This window comes from Salarias fasciatus, chromosome 10 (genome assembly GCF_902148845.1).
Source record: "Salarias fasciatus chromosome 10, fSalaFa1.1, whole genome shotgun sequence".
NCBI classification, from domain to species: domain Eukaryota; kingdom Metazoa; phylum Chordata; class Actinopteri; order Blenniiformes; family Blenniidae; genus Salarias; species Salarias fasciatus.
Window position 1 is genome coordinate 2323620 of NC_043754.1, and position 20397 is coordinate 2344016.

Consider the following 20397-nt stretch of genomic DNA (forward strand, 5'->3'; position numbering starts at 1 on the left):
GCAGCCTCGACCAGATAGAAACTAAACTGAAAACTTCCAGAACTCATCAAATCAATCATAACAACCAAAACACTTTCTCTGAACCTCAACATTATCTCTGTTCTTAAAGTATACTTAAAAAAAGAAGAAAAAGGAAAAGTCTGTACCTAAATTATATAACTGCAGTTGCCAGAGAGATGATATTAAAACGTGATGGATATTAGACAGCACTTCAATAACCAAAATGTCAGAGCAATTTCACACATCAAAGCATTATGGGTAGGGGCAGATGACTCCGAATGGCGTCCCTGTCTGCATGCCTAATGGACCTACCCTGAAGCTGACAACTGGGGTGGAGAGGGCTCAGATGGAAGAATCCCCTCCTCAGTCCTCCTCTGAGATGGCATCTGCCCAAACATGTTGCTGCTTTCCATGGGGGGTGACGGGGACTGGGAGGCTGGGTAGCTGGTTGCAGAGCTGGCAAAGGCCATGTGGGAACGGTAGCTGGGGCTTGCTCTCCTGCTACCCTGCCCGAGGGCGGGTGAGGAGGAGGGGGAAGATCTCCTTGAGAAGCTGGCTGTGGAAGGAGGGAGGAGGGTGATCTCAGACATCTCTGGGGGTACGGGAGGCTGGACAAAGCTAGGACGCGGCCTGGGACGCACTACAATCTCAGGGGAGCCCTCGTGAGAGCTTAGTGGACTCTGGGTCAGGGGCGAGAGTCGAGAGGGCTGGAGAACCACCTGATGCAAGCCAGGATCCATCCTACGAGCCTGTCTAGGACTGAAGCGAGGGGTGGTTTCAAACCATCGTGTGTCCAAGCTACTGAAAGTGCTCGGGACAACGTGGGCCATTGGATCGGTGTAAGGCAAAACCGGCACACCCATACCGTGGCTTGTGTGTCTTAGCTGCCCTAAATGTGCCTCTTGCATAGCTAAATGCCTGGCTGGTGAGCCATGAGGCCTGGCCTTGCTGGGAGACTTGGTTGAGCGGCTCTTTGGGGCCTCCAGCGGCAGGACAGCTGGGTAGGTGGGCATCGGGAGGGGAGAAGGCTGGAAAGCACTCAGGGGAAGAACATGAGGCGGTGGGGGGTAGGGAGAGTCATGGCGGAGATGCAGGGGGTGGTGCGGAGGGAAAATGAACTGGGGCCCCTCCAGACTTGCAAAAGTGAAATCCAGTCCCTGCCAAATCTCTGGAGAACGAGAGGAAGAGGTGATGGTCAGAGGAAGAGGAAAACCAGAGACGGCATATTGAGGAAAGTCACCCTCTCCCATTTCTTCAGGAATCATCGGGTGACCAAAAGGACCTTCGGCCAGGTATGGAGGGGAGGACATAACGGAGCTGAGTGGGCTGGTATCGGGCATGTAAAAAGGGGGTGGTGGATCATGATCTCCAGGGGGTCCCAGGTAGCCATAGAAAGCCCTGTGGTGGAGAGAGCCCCGGATCTGCCCCGTGGCCTGGAGCCGACTGCTCTCCATGATGGTCATACCTTCGAAAGGCCTGTGGAAACGAGGGCTGTAGGCTGGAGGTTGCAGGTAAGACTCCTGACTGGAGATGGGGGAAATCTGGTGAGGCCGGAGCGGGGGCATAACTGGCGGCAAAGGCCGGGGATCATCGTTCTCTTCATCTGACTGTCGGAATTCGGGATAGAGGTCTGATTCTTCCACAAAGGGGAAGCCCTCAATTCGTCGAGGCTTGACAGACATTTCTATGTCGGTGGGATCTATGACGAAGCGCCCGTCCGGACCTCGACTGATGAGTTCTATTGGCGTTGTTGCTTCGGCTTCATGTTTGGAGATGGTGTACTTCTTGCTTGTTATTGCTCTTTTGGTCTTCTTGTATAAAGACAATTCCTCTTTCCTTCCTGGACTTGGAGGTGGTTTCTTCCCACGCTGGTCGTGACTGTCTTCGGAGGTTTCGGACGGGGAAGCCTTGGAACGGACACTCTCTGGGCTCACCTTCCCTGAAGATGACCTGGCAAACAGAGCATTTCAGGATTCAGTGTTGGAGTTTACTGACAGAAGGTTAAACCATACGAGTTGTTCTTGAAAACACCTGCTTGACCATCAGTCCTGAGCAGAAACTCAGACACACATATTCACACTGTAGTGGAGGTTAATGTTTTTACACTGGCTGGAGGTCCATCAAGTACCTTCACCAAAATACCAAGAAGACACACCTCTAAACACGAGTGCATGTCAAGGTTTAACGGTACAAAACAACTTCCTCTCAAGCATTCAGGAATATTCACACAGTGAAGTGATACCACACCCTTAAAGACGCACTGAAGTTAATCACAGTTACCTGCACGCACCACAAATCCCCCCAAAAACCGGCAAAATGTGTTGACAACAACGGCGGCTTGTTAAAACCCACCGCAAGTAAGAATACTCGTCTTCACCAGAGACCAGTTTCAGTCATTTTAGTCACTGAGATCAATGACTGAGCTCAGACTGTGGTGATATTTTCCTATGTTTTGTTTAAGGTATGATTTATTTGACATACTATCTTTTAAGATTTTCAGTCTTTCTCATCAAGATCTATCATGAAAAATAAAGACAACTGGACTTCACCTTGATTAATGAAGACATTTCAAACTTTCAAAGAAAAAAGTAATTTTTTTCAATAACTTGACCGTTGTGGAGATGATTATTTTGAACATACATCTCCGAGAGTGAAGCAGGAATCTGAATTTTTAGGTTAATGACGTTTCGTCCTAGTAAAGGAGTAATAAGTTCAGAGACAAGTCCCTGAAAAACCACAGAGCTCACAGTAGTGTTGGAGTTCAAGCCCTTTCATAACTAGTTGATACACAGACGGATGAGCAGTCTGAGGATGAAGTGAACATCTTTAAAGTACCAACGAAAATGCAAAGGATCCCAGAGAAGACAGAGAAAAGGCCTCTGTGGATAGCAGAACCCCTGTTCTCTGCCTAAACATGACGGTTAAACCAAATGCTTTCAGATACACCCACTGGCATCGTTTCATCTCTGCAGAGAGAGATCCAGGGAAGAAATGACGGTGAGCCAGTAACCAGGTCACGGTCAGCCACGACTCACTGAAGCAGGCAGTCCAATGGAGACATCACTATTAATGTTTAGTGAGAAGTCGAATGCAGAGTTTCAATAATAAAATACTTTTTTTTAAATGATAATACCAAAACTTCCAGACACAGAGGAGACATAAAGTGAAAGTGGCATTAAACAGGCAGCGAGAGGAGCGGTGGTGAAGATCATCAGGTCACGAAAAACAGTGCTGCAGCTCAGGCGGAGGATTCAGATTAAACAACAAAGGCTCACAAAGCAAAAGTAATTATAGGGACCAAAAAAAAAAAACCAGATGAAATGATGGTAGAGAACAGACAGAGGCAACCTGATCACTGAGAACTGAGAATGATCGTGATTTTTACTCTGTAATAAAGGGGAATGAAGTAATTTCAGGGCCATCTATAAATTCAAGAGATCCACACTAATGACAAACAGGACATTGTTGACGCTTAAAGTAAAACCAAATCACTGTTTCAATCTTCAGTCTGTAAGAGTTACTTCAGTGTATCACTGAGTCAGAAAACATGAGGAGAAAAACTGAATCTGAATGAACAACAGGGAAAATGTATGATGAATGGATTTGACTCATTATGAACAGGAAGCATCGAGCTGTGCTAAGCTAACCAGCAAGTGCTTTTCTAGAAACATCTGTCACGACCACAGACACAAACTATTTCCTGTCTGGAGTTTGGTGGATGCCTTGAAGAAAACAGAAGCAACTGAAATCCAACGCTGAATAAACCAGAAAAGGTGTTGGCATGAACTGAGAAAAGAGTAAAGACATTAGACATTAACAGGAAGTGGATGAGTGACGGGAGCAGTACTTTAAACAGAGTGCATGTGATTCAGTTACTGACTCATGCCGTCGTCCCAAAAGGAAATACTTCTTAAAATCTTCTCATGATTTCAGTTTCTCATGAACCATGCGAGACCACGATCAGTGCCGCCGTTTCCTCGTGGGGGCTTTCTGCCTCAAGCATGCACACATATCGGGCGGAGGTCTGAGGGTCTGAAGTGCACCAGGTGGGGGTGGGGGTTGGGTGGGGTGGGGGGGTCACACGGTGTGCAAGAACAGGGTCAAACGGCTGGACACACTCACTGAGGACTGGTGGGCCGGGGCCTGAACCTGCAGGAGTCCAGCCCCTCCCAGCAGGGCTCGACGCTGGGAATGAGGCTAACGGGGTTCCTGCAGAGGCGAGGGGAGATCAGACTGTAAGAACAGGGGGGGACCTCGGGGAAACCAGGGAAGAACTCAGGGAAACCAGGGGGAATATTGGGGGGGACCAGGTGGAGTACCAGGGGGAGCCACAAGGGAAATCTGGAGGAATACCAATGGAAAACCAGAGGAAAAACCTGGTTGGAAACTGGGGAAACCAGGAGGAATACCAGCTGGAATCCAGGAGGGATAACGGGGGAACCAGGTGAAAACCAGGAGGATTACCGGGGAATCCAGCAGGGAGCCAGGAGGAATACCAGGGGGAAATCAGGGGGGGAACCATACACCTGACAATCAGTCAGAAGTTGTAAACAGGGAAAGAAAAACCATTTCGACTGGGAAAGAGAAGCATTAATGAGTCACAGCAAGAAAACGGTGTCACAATAAAAAGACTTTGACTTGAAAGGTCCACCGCCATGATTCTGCCTTCACAGACTGAGAGTTCATCATCTGGCCTCTCAGTGACCACGACAGAGGGAGGATATCTTTTTCTTGAGACCATGGAAGAAACCCGAGAAACTCAGGAAGTAATTCAGGTGAGAATAAACCAACACATCACAATGCGAGTATGAAAATGACAACAAGCCGTCGTCATGTGTGGGTTTAAGAGGAGATGAGACATGAAGACAAAGACACGCTCCAGGACGGCCGCCTTTATGTTTCTGAAGTGTCTCGATTCAAATAAAAGCCTCCACATTAGGATCTGCCTGAGCCACATAAAGAGCCATTCTGGACCAGCTGCACATTTTCCAAGTCATCATCTGAAGAGCTCGATCCCACCACAAGTACTGATCCAAACATGACCAGCTCATTCCTGTGAAGACTCATCATCAGACGTCTCTCCATGACTGTGACCACGGCCTCTGAGCATTTCTCACTGTTTCACCAAACCGCTACATCATGACGGCACAATAAAATACTGACAACCAACCCAGGTGAGTCCTCTTTCCAGAATCAGAGTCCGGAGCTGTGAACTCTCTTCAACGTCAGTGGAAGAACAGAAAAGAGGAGAGAACATGCAGGTTAAACTGCAACAAGATGAGCTTGTGATGCTGGTTGTTCCAAAATATACAATTGATTCATGTATTTTTCCATTTCAGTCAAAAACAAATCCAACAACTGAGTTTCTGTGCAAAAAATAGACAGATGGATAGATAGATAGATAGATAGACAGATAGATAGATAGATAGATAGATAGATAGATAGATAGATAGATGGACAGTATTGCTGGTTCTGGCCTAAACGCCTCATGTTTGACTGCTTTCAGAGCACGCACTCCATTCAAAAGTAAATTGTCCTTCCTATTATTTGTAATCTGGTTATTTCCTGTCAGTTCAGCAGAATTTGCACTTCCCATTCTTACACACTCGTGGAGGCGGCTGCTCTGCAAGGATCTCAGTGGGAGCGGTTCAAGTGAGTCCTGCTCAAGGACACTTCAACATATGGACAGACAGGAAATCAAACATGCAACCTACCAGTTGATGAAAGACACAATAATGCTACATACTTGAAATTTCTTAAAGGCTGTTAAACACAATTAAATGATGAGTTCCATTAAAACAATCTCGCCTTTGGAAACAAGTGAATTTTAGGACTTGATGTGTAAAAAAGCTCGGTGTTTCACAGCCCCCCCCCCCCCCCCCCCCCCCCCCCCCCCAGGCGGACCACACCGTTCTACTGCTGCGCTTCCTCTACTGCAGATCAATCACACTGACAGAGACTTTCATTTGGCTGCTGCAGACTTCAGTGTGATTAGTTCCACCTGAGCTTTACCTGCTGACAGGAACGCTCTATTAAAGGAGCCGAGGCGTCGCATCCTCGCTACTCGGGGTCGATTTCAGGGTCAAACCAGGACAGACGAGAAACAAAACCGAGACTGATGGAGGCTGGAGGCTTTGTGCTCCACCTAAGGCAAGCTTTCTAAGTGTGTTTGCAGAAAGGATCTGACCTGTGCCTGTGCGCCGTCAAAAACACAACCTGCAATTAGAATAAATCAACGTAACTCTGTGTTTTGGGGGAATATTTTTCTGCAGCTCCTGTCGGGTTTGTGTGGTTGTTTCGGTGTGTCGGCGTCACGGAGGAGCTACTTACGGAGTCTCCATGCTTTTTCTGCAGTGTGTTATGGAAAGAGGAGGGTCTGGGGAAAAACAGCAGAGAGAGAGAGAAAACACAGCATCAGTGCTGGCAGCAGTTCACAGGTTAAAAAACACTGAGGAAGAGGAGAAAAAGAGCAGGAGGCAACAAAAACACAGGCAAGGTCGATAAAAGCAGCAGAGCAAAGTGCTTCAGGAAATAAGGGATTAATGATATTTTCAGGCAAAGTCTGAACATTTACAACGTGGTTTGAAAAATGAATATTTTTTGTATTCAAGATAAAAAATGTTGACCCAACACATTTCCATAAAAGGTTTCTATAAAGGAGGAGAGATGATCGTCACTGCTGCAGAGCCTGAAGCCTCAGAAGACACAGGACCTGCTGCTCTTCTGTCTGGACCGACTTTAACACATCCATCCATCCATCCATCCATCCATCCACTCATCCATCCATCCATCCATCCATACATCCTCTCATCCATCCATCCCCCCGTCCAGCATCAGCAGCGTCTCCTCACCTCGTTTCCTCTTGAGTTTCCTCCGGCGCTGCTTGTTGACGAAGCAGGCCGCCATGGTGCTGAAGAGGACGGCCGCCGCCAGGAAGCAGATGGTGGCCACGATGCCGGCCACCACCGGCCTCGCCAGGCCGCGCTCCTCCACCAGCTCGGGCGGAGGGAAGAAGTCTGCCGGGACAGAGTCAAGAGGACGGAGCAGGGGGTGAGAAAGGGGAGAGGAATCATCTGGATTCACTGAATTTTCATCCTGTTTTCATCGTATTCTTCACTGAATGATCTCAGTCTGCAGACTGAATCAGGACGACCTCCTCACTTCCTCACTCTCATGGTTTCTCATGGTGCTTTTTGTGTTTGTGGTTTTCACAGGAAGCTGCTGATGTCTTGTTTGAGGTTTTCACAGTGATAATGCATGTGATAAATTTAAAATGGTGTACACACATACATACACACACACACACACACACACACACACACACACACACACACACACACACACACACACACACACACACACACACACACACAGACGCAGTAGCTGTGATCCTCATTTGGCTTTTCCCTCTTTGCTCATTCCCTGGTCGTCCTCCTGCTGAATATTAGCACCATTTACCTGCTGCAGCTCATAAAGCGGCGCCGTTCCTGCCTGCTCTGCATGCTGTTTAAAATGTGAGGCATCTCTCCTCAGCTTCTTAGACGGAGTGAAGCACCGGCGAGTGTGACGGCACGGCCGAGCTTTAATGGGATCGTTTCAGCAATCCGTCTCTGTCCATCCTCAAACTTTCACAGCCATCCCGATACTGAAGCAGGACTGGCGTGCACGGCGCAGGGAAATGTTGTGCACGCTCCCTGTGTTGTGCCAGGTTCAGCAGCACGCACTGGGAAAGGTGGTTAAACAGAGAGCAGCAGGGGGCTTGGAGGATGCAGTACCCCAGCTCACCAGCAGGGGGGAGCAGTGCACTTCCAGACACCAGATATTTCCTGGTGAGAATATTCTCCAAAAATACTCCCAACAGCTGCTTTTGCCAAATCATGTGTACTCAGTGACCTCTGGGGGGGAGGGGGGGGGGGGGGGGGGGGGCAGCACTGCGTTTAGGAGGGTTTATCTTCAGGCTGAATTCAGCCTCCGACTGATCCGGCTGCAGCGCGGTGCGAGTCGCAACGAGCAGCCCGGGGCTGACGTCATGCTCTCCAGCCTGATGCTGCTGAGTCTGCAGTGTGGCGCCGGGAGCTGCTGCGTGTGCAGCGTGGGTAGCCCCAGGTGAGCGAGGCCAGGTGCAGCCGGAGGTGCCGGGGTCGATTCCCAGCGCTGAGGGGAGGGGGGCGGGGCTCACCTGTGCTGGACACTCCCACCACGTTGCTCGGCTCGCTGATCAAGTCGTCCATGACGGCCGTGACGCGGAACTCGTACCAGGCCTCCTAGAAGAGAAGGAGATCACCCTGAGGAGCAGGTTGTCTCTTATGTTGAAGGTTCAATTCCCTACTTCTCCACCTGGATTTCACGGTCGGTCTCCAGAGTCCGGGTGTCTCACCTGGACCAGGTCCCGGGCCAGCAGCTCCGTCTCCCCGGCGGGGATACCGTCGTCCAGCACCTCCCACCGCTCCCCCAGGCGGAACTCCATGACGTAATGCTGGATGGGTGCTGTGTGGTTGGCAGGCGGGATCCAGGTGAGCAGGACGCCCTGCTGCGTGCGATTGGCTGTGAGGCACCGTGGTGGGGTAAGCAGCACCAATGGTTCAGGGGTACTTATAGGAAATACTGGAAGAGCACATCGGGGTTAGCGGCGCTGCAGAGCGACAGGACATCTGTAAACGTCTGTTCACAATCACTGCACAGCAGACTCAAACAGCAAACGACCACACTGCTGCCACTTTCAAAATAAAAGCAAAACTTTTGATATAAAGCCATAATTTCACTTCAGTTAGTGTTAGTATTCAGTTAATCCATCGGGGATAGAGAGGTTTTTATTTGAAGATAAATGAAATTAAAATGATCGCTGGAGTATACAGTGAGTGTTTGGCCTGAACTTTAACTTTGAAGGGTTGAAGACTAAGGCTACTTTTCTCACTTTCCAACGTGGGACTTCAGTCAGTAAATAACGTATGGCAGCTTCATTTAACCGTAATAAATGCTTCTGAATTCACTGCTGTGAGGAAAAACAATAACGGCCGCTTTATTCTGACAGTCACCGGTAGAGAGACGTTCACAGGCTGGAGCGTAACTTTTAATAAAGCAGAGAGCAGCGAGGAACGGCTTCACGACGAAGAAGAACGTCCCAATAAACAAGGTGAGTGAAGGAAAATACTGAGCTGACAAACGCAAGACTTTTCAAAGTGGGAAACTTTCGAAGGGAATTAACGGGAAATTATGGGCATTAACAGGAATAAACCAGTAATTTACCGAATTCAAGTTTGGCTCTTAAGAGGGAACCTGAATATTCAGCATCACCCATTCCTCCATCACAGCCTGCAGTTTACAGGCCACGCCCCCTACAGGCCTGCTGAGGCCACACCCCTACAGACTGCTGACCCAATATTGGCAAAATTCCCCAGTTCAACTTTCCATTAGGGCTGCCAGAGTTAACCGGATTAATCGTGATTAATTAATACAGGGATGACTAAAGATTAGATTTTTAAATCATCATGAAACACATAATTAGGCTTTGGGCTTTTTTCAGTTTGAAAACTGTATTTTTAACATAGAGATTGTACTAAGTTGGTCTACATGACACTTTATTCTGAAAGAAAATCCAACGAGGTTAAAAAGGAAATTCTTTCTGTGTTTGATTTCTGGCTGCAGGACGTCTCCAAGCTGAAACTTCAACAATGACTTTAAATTCAACTTCTGAACTGATGGTTGGGACTGATGGATGCTTTATGTTATGGACTGAAAACCGCCTTCAAATGCAAAAAAAAACAAAACACCATTTAAATAATGCAATTCAAAGCGTGATTAATCATGATTTAAAAGATTAATCTTTTAACAGCCGTATTTTTCATTTACATTTATCTGAACCCTATGATGGACAGATGGATGGATGCTAGAAGACAAAATCCACTTTTATAAAGAAAAGACATTTGGGGAAAGTTATGTGAATAATAAAGATTCTGTAAGCTGAAGATTCAATAAGACGGATTTGAAAGCTAAGTGTTCAACAGCAGGTAAAAAGCAGCTCAGTGAGGAGGAGTCGTGCTCCAGCAGTGTCGGCAGGCTGGTTGAGTACGTTCACTTTGAGATCAGCTTCTCATGGCGGCTCTGCACAGCTGAAGCTCAAAGGCTTCAGCCTTCAATGCAAAGATCAGCCATTTATAGCAGAGCCCGGATGAATATGTAGCTAAGCAACTGGAACCAGCTGGAACAAAATGTTTGACTTCTGTTTAATTTTCGTGACTATCTTTACGACCCACTGCTCAGCAAATCAACGGTATTGATCCCAGAAGACATCAGTACTGTGAAGTACCACAGCGTGACACTCACCTAGTGTGTTCACAGTGACAACCTCGCTGAAGGGGCCGGTGCCCAGCTTGTTCTGGGCCAAGACGCTGAACTGGTACGTGGTCTCCGGCTCCAAGCCGGGCACCAGCATCCAGCCGTGGCCTCCAGGCACGGGGATGGAGAGCCAGTCGTGCGGCCCTAAACGCTCCCTCTTCAGCCTGGAGGGGGGGGGGGTTCAGAAGAGAGAGTCAGGATGAGACAACAGGTCTCCAGGGTGGCGGAGCTTTTTGAAACATCGGCGATCCTGAGCTGCATAATGAAGACGTCACACGTCTGCAGCTCGTTTTCCTGGTTGTTGAGCATTAATTTAAGACAAGAAGCTCATGCTGCGCTCGGCTCTGCAGGCCGCTGTTCGCCCATGCTGCACATCGAGCAGAGGAAGCACTCATGCGCGCGCACACACACACACACACACACACACACACACACACACACACACACACACACACAGACTATCCCTGGTTTGAGTCTGGGCCTTTTTTTTTGCTGTCAGCAGTGATTTCGTTCGACATGTTCGACTCGTCAGTTACTTTAAAACAGTGTGGCTGCTCAGGATATCAGAATATCACACATTTACATTTATTGCTACATACATGTTGGCACAGCTTGACCAGGCCCGGTCACAGCTGGTGTAAAAAGAACACTGCCATCAGGAAGAACTAACATTCAAGCATTAAACTCATCTACTGCAGTGTTTGTATTCATTATTATCCCTCCTATGCCGCCAGTACAGCGATAACATCAATGTAATATTAGAAGCTCAATGCTGCAGCCTTTTAAAAAAACAACCATGATTTCAAGCTGAATTTTCCAAAGCTTTCTTGTGATTTTGTTGAAAATGTCAGGGAAAAAAAAGGATTGTGTGTATCTTAAGCTAAAAATAAGTTCTGCAATTAATGATGTCAACAAAAATCGAAGATATTCAAGGAACAGCTGCAAATTGTTTTTATGTATCACAATCAACATCTTCAAAAAGCGGTGCTGTGGAGTCATTTGATTATTTCACAGTTTTATCATTAAATATTTCTACTGTCGTTTCTATTAAGAGACTCAGAACACCACCTGGTGGTGCAGAGTGGTATTACAAGACCAAGACGTTTTCAGGCAAACCAAACATAACGCCTCCATCGAGGTGGAGTCCTGACTCGCTCCTTCACTTTGCTGATTATTCAAAGTTATATTGATTCATTTTCAACATGTTGTTCCACACACCGACCAGCCAGAGACGACAAAACAACAGAAAAAGCTCCCAGATAATTGGAAAAGTTTCTTTTTTTTTGTTATTGAACCTTTTTAAAATGAATCATTTTGCCCAGATTTGCTCCTCAGAGAAGCAGCGAAGCAGCAGCAGCAGCAGCGGCAGGAGAGAGGTGCTGGGTCATGTTCAGCTCACTCCAACATGATTTCACTCTTTTAGCTTCTTTTGAATGCAAGGCAGAGATGAAAACTCACTGAGCCCGGACCGCCGTGCACTTTCCATCTCTACGTTTGCAAAACTGTTCTGAACACAACCCTGGAAGAGACACGCCTTTAGCAGTAAGAGGAGGAAGAGAGAGCAGGAAGCAAAGCATGCTGGGATGACTCACACATGGCCGTACCAGACTGAGAATGTCTGCGGGAAGCCGCCGTCGTAGCCCGCCTCCCAGGACACGTTGGCCCAGGTGGAGGACGCCGCCACGTGGACGCTGGAGGGGGCGTGAGGGCTTGTGCCTGCGGGGGGTGGGGGGGAAGGTGAAAGTGTCTTTCTACTGTAAACCCTGCTGTGGTTGTGACTCTGATGTGTGTGTGTGTGTGTGTGTGTGCGTGTGCACCTATGACTTGGACGTGCGTGCTGGCAGTGATGCTCGTGGCAACGTTGGTGGCGACACACTCCCACTCGCCGTGGTCGTCCTTGGTGAGCGACTTCAGCTGTAAGCTGCCGCGCGGCAGAACGTTGTGCTTGCTTCTGCTGGGCTTCCCCACCTGCCGAGACGGACGAGGCGTGAGAAGGGGGCGGGGCCTCACCGCTCGGAGGAGGACCGCTCCTCACCTTCCTCCAGGTGATGTTGGGGAAGGGGTCTCCCTCCGCCTCGCAGGGGATGACCAGCTCTCTCCCGGCCTCCTGCCTGTACTCCCCTCCAGGAACCACTGAGAATTTGGGAGGGTCCTGCTCGGGGGGGGGCGGAGACAGTCGTTAGACCCCGCCCCCCCGCAGGAAGGAGGCGCCCGGCCGCCGCGGCGTCGGTACCTTTAGCACCAGGGGAGCAGGAGGGGACCAGCCCATGGATCCCAGGGCGTTGTAAGGCATGCAGGTGTAGGTGCCGAGAGAGTCCTCCGTCACCTCCGCCACGCGGATGCTCCCGTCCTCCATCTGGCTCCAGCCGGGGTACTGCGGAGACGGAGGGCCGGGTTGGAACGGCGGGGCGGGAGTCACAGCGGGCGGCGCCGCCGCCGCCGCTCCGCTCACCTTGTCTATCCGCAGAGGGAGGCCGTCTTTCTTCCACTTGACCTGCGTCACGGGGGGGTCGGCGTCCACCGGGCAGCGGATGAAGCCGGGCAGCCCGATGGCCACGTAGATGACGGACGGCATGTTGACCACGCGGGCGGGATCTGGCGGGGAGAGACGGCGGTGAGCGGACATGTTGGCGGAGCTCGGCTGGTCGCAGAGCAGCGTCTCGGTGTGATCAGAGAGAATAAACGAAGAGAATCTATGGAGAAGCAGCGTCAGCGTGTCCTGTAAGGACAGGAAACACGGTTCTGCTGGCTTCTGTTCGTCTGCTGAGGAATAAATAATCTCTGTGCATCAAAAACATTGCTACGAATACACACATAACTGCAAAAATCTAGTTATTAGGTGAGCTTTATTTCCTTAGTCAAGTTTCCACTTTTCCACTTGGGAGGCTTCCAGCAGGGAAGAAGTGATTCTGGATGTCTGTAGTTATAAAACTCCACGTCAACAGTTCAGCCACAAACAGCATCAAACAAGGAACTGATCATGAAAATCACTGAGCGTCTGAACTGTGACTCGTGGTAAAAACTACAGGATGTATATTCTACTTCCACTGCAGAAACCTGATTTACTGCACTTTTCTGAACAAATTTCCTCTGTTAGAATAAAGTTTTCATTCATTTCTACGTCACACGTGAAGCAAATAAATCGAGTTACAAGATAACTTTAGAACCGGATCAGTCTCATCTTCCTCCCAGTTTCTCCTCCGTCTCACAGTGAAATACTGAGGATCTGATATGGAGGAGCTCTGATCGCTGCTCAGAGAGAAATGGGGAGACAGAAACAAGAGGAGGAAGAACGAGGGAGAGAGGAACAGAGGGGGAGGTCTGGAGGAGAGCAGGGAGGAGAGAGATGGAGGAGAGGAGGGGAAGTGGTGGAGGGAGGGGGGAGGAGAGGAGGGAGAGATGGAGGACTAATGGACGGAGGAGGAGGAGTGATGGAGGAGGAGGAGTGAGGCTGAGCGTGGGAAAAGAGGACAGGTGAGAGAGATGTGAGTGGATGACGTAAGGTTGAGAGAGGAAGAGGAAGAGGAAGAGGAGGAGGAGGAGGAGGAGGAGGAGAAGAGGGGGAATGCGGCCAAAGCAAGTGCAGTGGCCGAACCGCCAGCGAGTCCTGGAGGAGGAGGAGGAGAAGGAGGAGGAAGAGGAAGAGGAAGAGGAAGAGGAGGAGGAGGAGGAGGAGGAGGAGGAGGAGGAGGAGGAGGAGGAGGAGGAGGAGGAGGAGGAGCGCCGCAGAGCCCAGATCAGCTTCTAAAAATAGCTCAGACACTCTGCAGTCTGACTGAGAAGACCCCATCTTACAGCAATGATGTCATCTCACTCACACACACACACACACACACACACACACACACCGATACCCAGAGGTGTGTGTGAGCGGAGGGGAGGGGAGAAGGAGGGGGCGCCGCTCACGACACGAATATATCTGCATCCAAGAGGAGGAAGGAAAGAGACGGCAGACAGAGGAGAGACGTGTGTGTGTGTGTGTGTGTGTGTGTGTGTGTGTGTGTGTGTGTGTTTGGGGGGGTGAGGAGGATTCAGGGGTTTTTTGGGGTCTGTCCAGCAGTGGAGAGAGACTCAGCCGTGGTGCAGAGGAAGCAGCCATGTTCAGCTGTGGACTCCCGATGATGGATGAGAGGACGGACTCAAACTACAGCAAACGAAAGGGCTAAAACTATTACAAAAAAACTGCCATTTCAAGGATTTCTGTCTGAATAAACCGAAGATGCTGATTTAATGCCAACAAGTCAATAGATTCACAAGTAAAAATCCAAAATAAACACTTTCATGAATATATTTAACCCAGTTTCTCAGACGATCAGATGTTTTTGTGTGAAACGTTCATCAGAAAACTCATCTCTGAACACCGGCGACATTCAAACGGGATACTTTATCATTCTTCTCAGTGTTGTAGGGTGATGAGCTGTGGCTGACAGGTGACTGTAGATCATAACACTGCCACCTAGTGGCCATGGGAGGAAGACGGTCATCAAACTGTGACACTACCGGGCTCATCTTACCGATCCGGCGGCTTTCACACTGACACATTGTGGCTCTGGTGCATGTTTGAGGTTCTGAGGACCGACACTCACATTGCACCGTCAGGTGGGCGGAGGCAGTCGGCGGCCGGCCCAGGCTGTTGCTGGGAGCGCAGGTGTATTTCCCAGCATCCTCTGGCTTGACTTGGGCGATGATGAGGGATCCGTCGATGAGAATACTGACCCTGCGCTTCAAGTCACTGCGAAGAGAGAGGAGAGCGGCGCCGTCAGCCGGGTGGAGGGTGCAGCGGCCGTCCCTCCCGCAGAGCGTCTGTGGACAGAAACTCGTCCTCGGGGACGCCGACAAGACGTTCAGGGTGAGACGCAGAACAACCAGCAGGATTTCATTCTCTTCAAACGTGGAATTAAAGCAGCTCCTCCAGGACTGTTTGGACTTAATGCAGGGAAGAGGCCAAAGGAAGGCTGGGTTTCAAGTAATTCCAATGCAATTTGCTGATTTTTCATGGTATTTATGGGAAATTACAGGACTCCCAAAGCTATTGTGAAAAAAAAAAAAGATTAAACAAAACAGAAAAATATATACTGATGAAAGTAATATCAGCTCATGACGGCTGCAGACGCTCCAGTTATTTCATTTTATTAATTTGACTTCACAACACGGAATTCAATAAAAAGAAATAATCCATGTTTTATTTTTCTATATTATCTGAAGACAACCAGGCGAATAAACATCTTAATGGTTACATTAACTTCTTTAAATCACCTGCTGAAACAATACTTACAATATTTAACATTTATCTTCATGTCTTCTTATCCAGAGAAGGATTAAAGTGAGTGTGATTATATTTAGTAATTATTGCAGTATCGCCATCCTCTGGACCATTACAGAGTGAAACCTGCATTTCGTTATTGTTCTGAAGCACGATGAAGCAGGAGCAGAAGATTAATGGACGGTTACTGCAGAGTGAATTAAAGCTACATTAAGTTGAATTTGAAGGTTATTTTAAATGAATTCATGACTGCATTTCAGGCACTCAGAGAGCTTTTCGCCTCTCTCCACTGACATGACCGAAGGAAGAAGACAGCCTGAAAGTTGGGATTATAAATTAAAAATGCGTTCAGGTGCCATTAAAGGTGAGGAGGGGATAAAAAGACTTTTATAGAGCATCCACTGTTCAGCCTCTGCATCGGTTCTGGAGGGAAGAAGAGCGTTGTGAAGAAACGAGCGCCTCACTGGGTCTTTTTACTACGTCTCCTGACATGAACCAGAAGAATGAACGGCTTTAATCTCCATCGGATCGCCGATCCGTCCAGGCCGACGTCAACACGGCTCCAGACAGGATTCCTCTGGTTTCGGTTTGGAGAGAAGCAGCCGGAGGGAAACCAGAGCCAGCTGGGAGATCTGGACCAGATTCTTATCGAACTCAAGAAAACACATTTTAGCATTTTCCACTCAGCTCCTCAAAAATTTCTCATGGTTGGAGACGTAAAACGAAAAGAAGACAAGCGCCGTTCAGATTAGATTTGTAAGAAAACCACAGTGTAGAAAATAAAACACACTTCATACTCTTTCTTCTTTCTGTTCTTTAAGCAGGTTGTCTTGTTCGGTGTGAAGACGTCATAGAAATGTCTAAAAGCTCTAAATACAGAAGGAGGAAACTTGGTTAAAGCAGCATGAATGACTTAACGGAGACGGAGAATGATTCATAAAACTCTCTGAATCTGTGAGTCAGGCTGTGTGAGTCAGACCATCTGGAGAACCTGGCTGCCGTTTGCTGTTCACACTCCTCATTCCCAGTCCCACGGCGCTCCGAGAAAACCCGCCTGCAGCCAGAGTCTGGTTCCACCGGGCCGAACAGGGTCACATCCAGAAAGGCCAAGGAAACTCGGATCATCTCGAGCCGAGACGTTCATGAAAACAAGCTTCCTTCAGGAATGAGAAGTTCATGTTCAGATTCCAGGTGCTGTATTTCAGAGATCGACATTCTGCAGAACCAGTTCCACCGTGTTTCTCCTGCAGCTCGTAGAATCATCCGGAACGAGCAGAATGACGGCAGAATCTGCTCCATGCTGGATCTGATTCTAGACGCTGAACCGTGGAAGTTCCTCCTGGACCGACTCTCCACAGCTCACCTGGGTGACGCCGGCGGTTGGACAAACGCCCGGATCGCTGCTCGGGAATGAAAGGGAAGGAACCACAGCGGACCGAGGAGTGAAAACAGCCTCCAGCCTGGCGTTCACAGGAAGCGCCGCTGCTCTGGGATTAGATTTCTGGAACACTTCCTACCGTCACACACACACACACACACACACGTCTGACAGTCTCACTGCAGACGTCCAACTTTTTTAACGAGACCTGAGAGTAAACCCAGTGATGAAGACTTCTGTCCTTCAGAATAAGACGTGGTTTGGCAGCGAGGAAAGCTTCCTTCAGATTTACGGCGCTGAGGCACCGTGACGCACCGTGACGCACCGTGAAAGTGAGCTCGGAGGGAGGCTGGCTGTCGGGCGAGCGAGGCTCTTCATGGCAGAGCGTCAGCTTCAAGCTGCTCGACTCAGAGAGGCGACGTCTCTCTGGATCCACCAGACAACACCACACCCTTTCACTCTCAAGCGTTTCCTGCCAAAATTACTACTTTGGCCAGAGGACGTCCATCAAAATGAGATTATTAATATAAAACATCCCAAACAAGCAAACACAGGCGAGCTGCTGAAGTGGCGTAATGGAGAAATGAAGCGGATCATAACTTTACTTCTTGAAGAAGACGTTGTCCTCCTCCCAGAACCAGGTGTAGGTCAGGTTCCGGGGGTAGGCCTCGGCCTGGCAGGTGAAGAAGGCGTCCTGTGAGATGTTCACCGTGATGTTCTCCGGGGGCAGGACGATGAACGGGGGGCCTGCGTGGGGGGAGGCAGGGAGGAGAGCAGCGTCTCAGCACAGGAAATACAAAAACAGAAAATCTGACTGGATCCAGCAAGAGGTCTGGAGAAGAAAACTCCAGAAATCAGATGGAAACATGTCAACAAAATCCTTTAAAACCTCCATAAAGTTGTTCTTTTATTTATTTTAATCATTCTGATAACAGATATTGATCCAAAGTAAGATGACTGCAGATTTCCTCACCTTTATTAGGAGATATATTGTAGTCAACGCCTCTTTATATGCTTTTATTTTGAAATACCTGGCATGTAGTCTGAATCTGTTGTGACCGCTGCACTTTTATCAGAATCAGAAGAAACTGTCACATTAAGGCCAGACATTTAAAAGATTGACTTGTTTCTATTAGAAAAAAAATGTGAAAGAATTTTTAAAAATGTCTTTTTGTGAAAATATAAGATTTTCCTTAAAACTTGCGTCTGCGGCGGGACTTTTTTTCTGTAATACGACTGAGCTGGATTTAATAAATACACTCAACAGACACTTTCTAATGAGCTCCAAACGTTTCCCAGAGTAACTTATAGAAAGTTCAAATGGAGGAAAGACAGTTGTTCTTTCATATTTCATCTCAAAATAAACAGTCAGTCTTAAAGGGAATAAACTGAGGCATAAACTGACTGAATTATTGGGGAAATAAAAGGTAAAAACTCTTCACAGGTTCGACGTTTTGGTGTTTTTTATGTTACTGTGTGAAAACAGATTCTCCAGCCCGACCATCGATCACTCCTGGATCGGCTCAGGGTCACGTGGACGTCCGAGGGCCACGTGCACGTCACCAACACACACATCCGGCGACGGCAACACTTTTTAATGTCACCGCGAACCTCGCCAGGCGTATCAGAGACTTATTCTGCACTCAGCGAAGGATTATGAGAATTTATTGAGTGATCCTGGCCGTGGCAGATGGATCATCCTCCGTGCGCGCGCCGATACATCCCCTCGCCGTCTCCCCGTCGGCGTTACTGTGACCGAGCGCTCAGAGGCTGCTGCGACGGCTCGGCGCTTATCGGGGAGCTGCACTCCACACTCCGCTGAAAGAGAGTGTGTGGGACCAGAAATAGGATTGGAGGAACACGAGGAGGGCTGAGAAAGAGCGGCGAACTGAGGAGACAAAGAGCTTCTAATGAGAGGATTTCAGTCTTTCTTATGCGATCAGAATTTCTGGGGCGCAAGAACTAAAAAGACATAAAAAAAAAATCCAGTTATGTTAACCGGTTTGGTTTCTCTCCAGCTGAAATCAAATGTTCTGAACATACTGTAGTTAAAAGTTACAACATTTTAAACTTTTGGCTGATAAATAAGACCAAGATGAGGTTTTTCTGATGGTCTGAAGTAAAAAAGAGTCGCGCTGCAGATCCGAGGTCGAGGGTCGGGAACACGTGACAGTGATGGATGAGAATACCGGCGGCGGCGGCGGCGAGAAGACGCTCCGGAGGAAAACCTGCAGCTGATGGAGCGTGACGACGCTCCAGGAAGCTCTGAAAATCCCACTGAAGCACATTAACAGCCAGACTCCGGCCACGGCGACGGCGGCGGAGGCGTTTCCTCTTTCTCAGGACAACGGAGGACATTTTACATCCCAGACAGGAAGTTTCATAACCCATGTATAAAACATTAAAACATGCAGTTTTTTAATTAAATTGCACTAAAGAGTTGATTTAAAATGTCTTTTGAAATCCAGAATATGTTTTTCTAGTTCCTCCCTGTTGCACGAAGAAAAGGTTGAAAAGCTGATCTCTACTCGCTCTCCCTGAACCACAGCCTGAAGCGGAACATGAGCGCCGGCGGGTCCAACGTCCCGAAAACCGACCACGAAGCAAAGTGAGAACCGAGAATTAGAGGGAGGTGAAGCTCAGAGGTGGACGGCGGCTGAAAGCCCCCAGAGAGCTCTTAGTCGTTTGGTATCAGAGGAATCATGTTTCTGGTGTAAAGAATCTCCTGTTGACTCAATCTGAGCAGAGAACTCAAATCTCGCCAGATTTCATATTAATGCTCTTATAACTTTAACCTAAATACAGATTACTTGAAGGTGACTGATCTTGTTTGCTTCATTCATTCATAAAACCTGGACAGGATCAGTCTGAAGGGGCGTCGCAGCGACCTGCAGATCTTCCCCCACATTTCCAATATGAATAGAAGTGGCTGCTTCACCAGGCAGCATCTGCACCGTGCAACACTGATCCTTCACTTTACACACACCCACACACACACACACACACACACACACACACAGAAAAGCCATAAAGTGCCAGTCCCATATGCTGGTTCTGATCCGCAGCCCTCCTCTGATCCTTTAACTGCACAGTGTTTCCATCTGGCAGCTCTTGAGCAGGACCACCAGGACTCAGCCCGGTGTGTGTGTGTGTGTGTGTGTGTGTGTGTGTGTGTGTGTGTGTGTGTGTGTGTGTGTGTGTGTGTGTGTTTGGAAGCGGCTGAGTGCTGCAGATTTGCCGGCGCGGCGGTTCCCGGGGCTGATCCGCCGCTCGGGGGCTCTCCAGGAGGGCCTCTATTAATCCGTCTCCCCGGTAAATTATACCGGACGGGTCAAAGCGGCGCCGCGGCTCAGAAACAAATATGTGATCTCTGCTTCCGCCGCCGCTCCGCACAAACCCCGAGAACTTATTAAAGAGGCTG

General features: G+C 48.7%; 1 protein-coding gene across 1 annotated transcript in view; it reads right to left on the reverse strand.

Moving 5' to 3' along the window:
• Positions 1–20397, reverse strand: part of igsf9bb (immunoglobulin superfamily, member 9Bb) — a 70052-nt gene that overhangs the window by 4196 nt on the left and 45459 nt on the right. Inside the window, exons 6-18 of the mRNA XM_030101022.1 lie at positions 17582–17723; positions 14922–15067; positions 12788–12930; positions 12569–12709; positions 12371–12487; positions 12153–12303; positions 11940–12051; positions 10324–10499; positions 8378–8604; positions 8180–8264; positions 6852–7016; positions 6331–6376; positions 313–1950 (exon numbers count right to left, since the gene is read on the reverse strand). Of these exons, the coding sequence (XP_029956882.1) occupies positions 313–1950; positions 6331–6376; positions 6852–7016; positions 8180–8264; positions 8378–8604; positions 10324–10499; positions 11940–12051; positions 12153–12303; positions 12371–12487; positions 12569–12709; positions 12788–12930; positions 14922–15067; positions 17582–17723 (3289 nt within the window). The remainder of the gene's footprint in view (positions 1–312; positions 1951–6330; positions 6377–6851; positions 7017–8179; positions 8265–8377; positions 8605–10323; positions 10500–11939; positions 12052–12152; positions 12304–12370; positions 12488–12568; positions 12710–12787; positions 12931–14921; positions 15068–17581; positions 17724–20397) is intronic.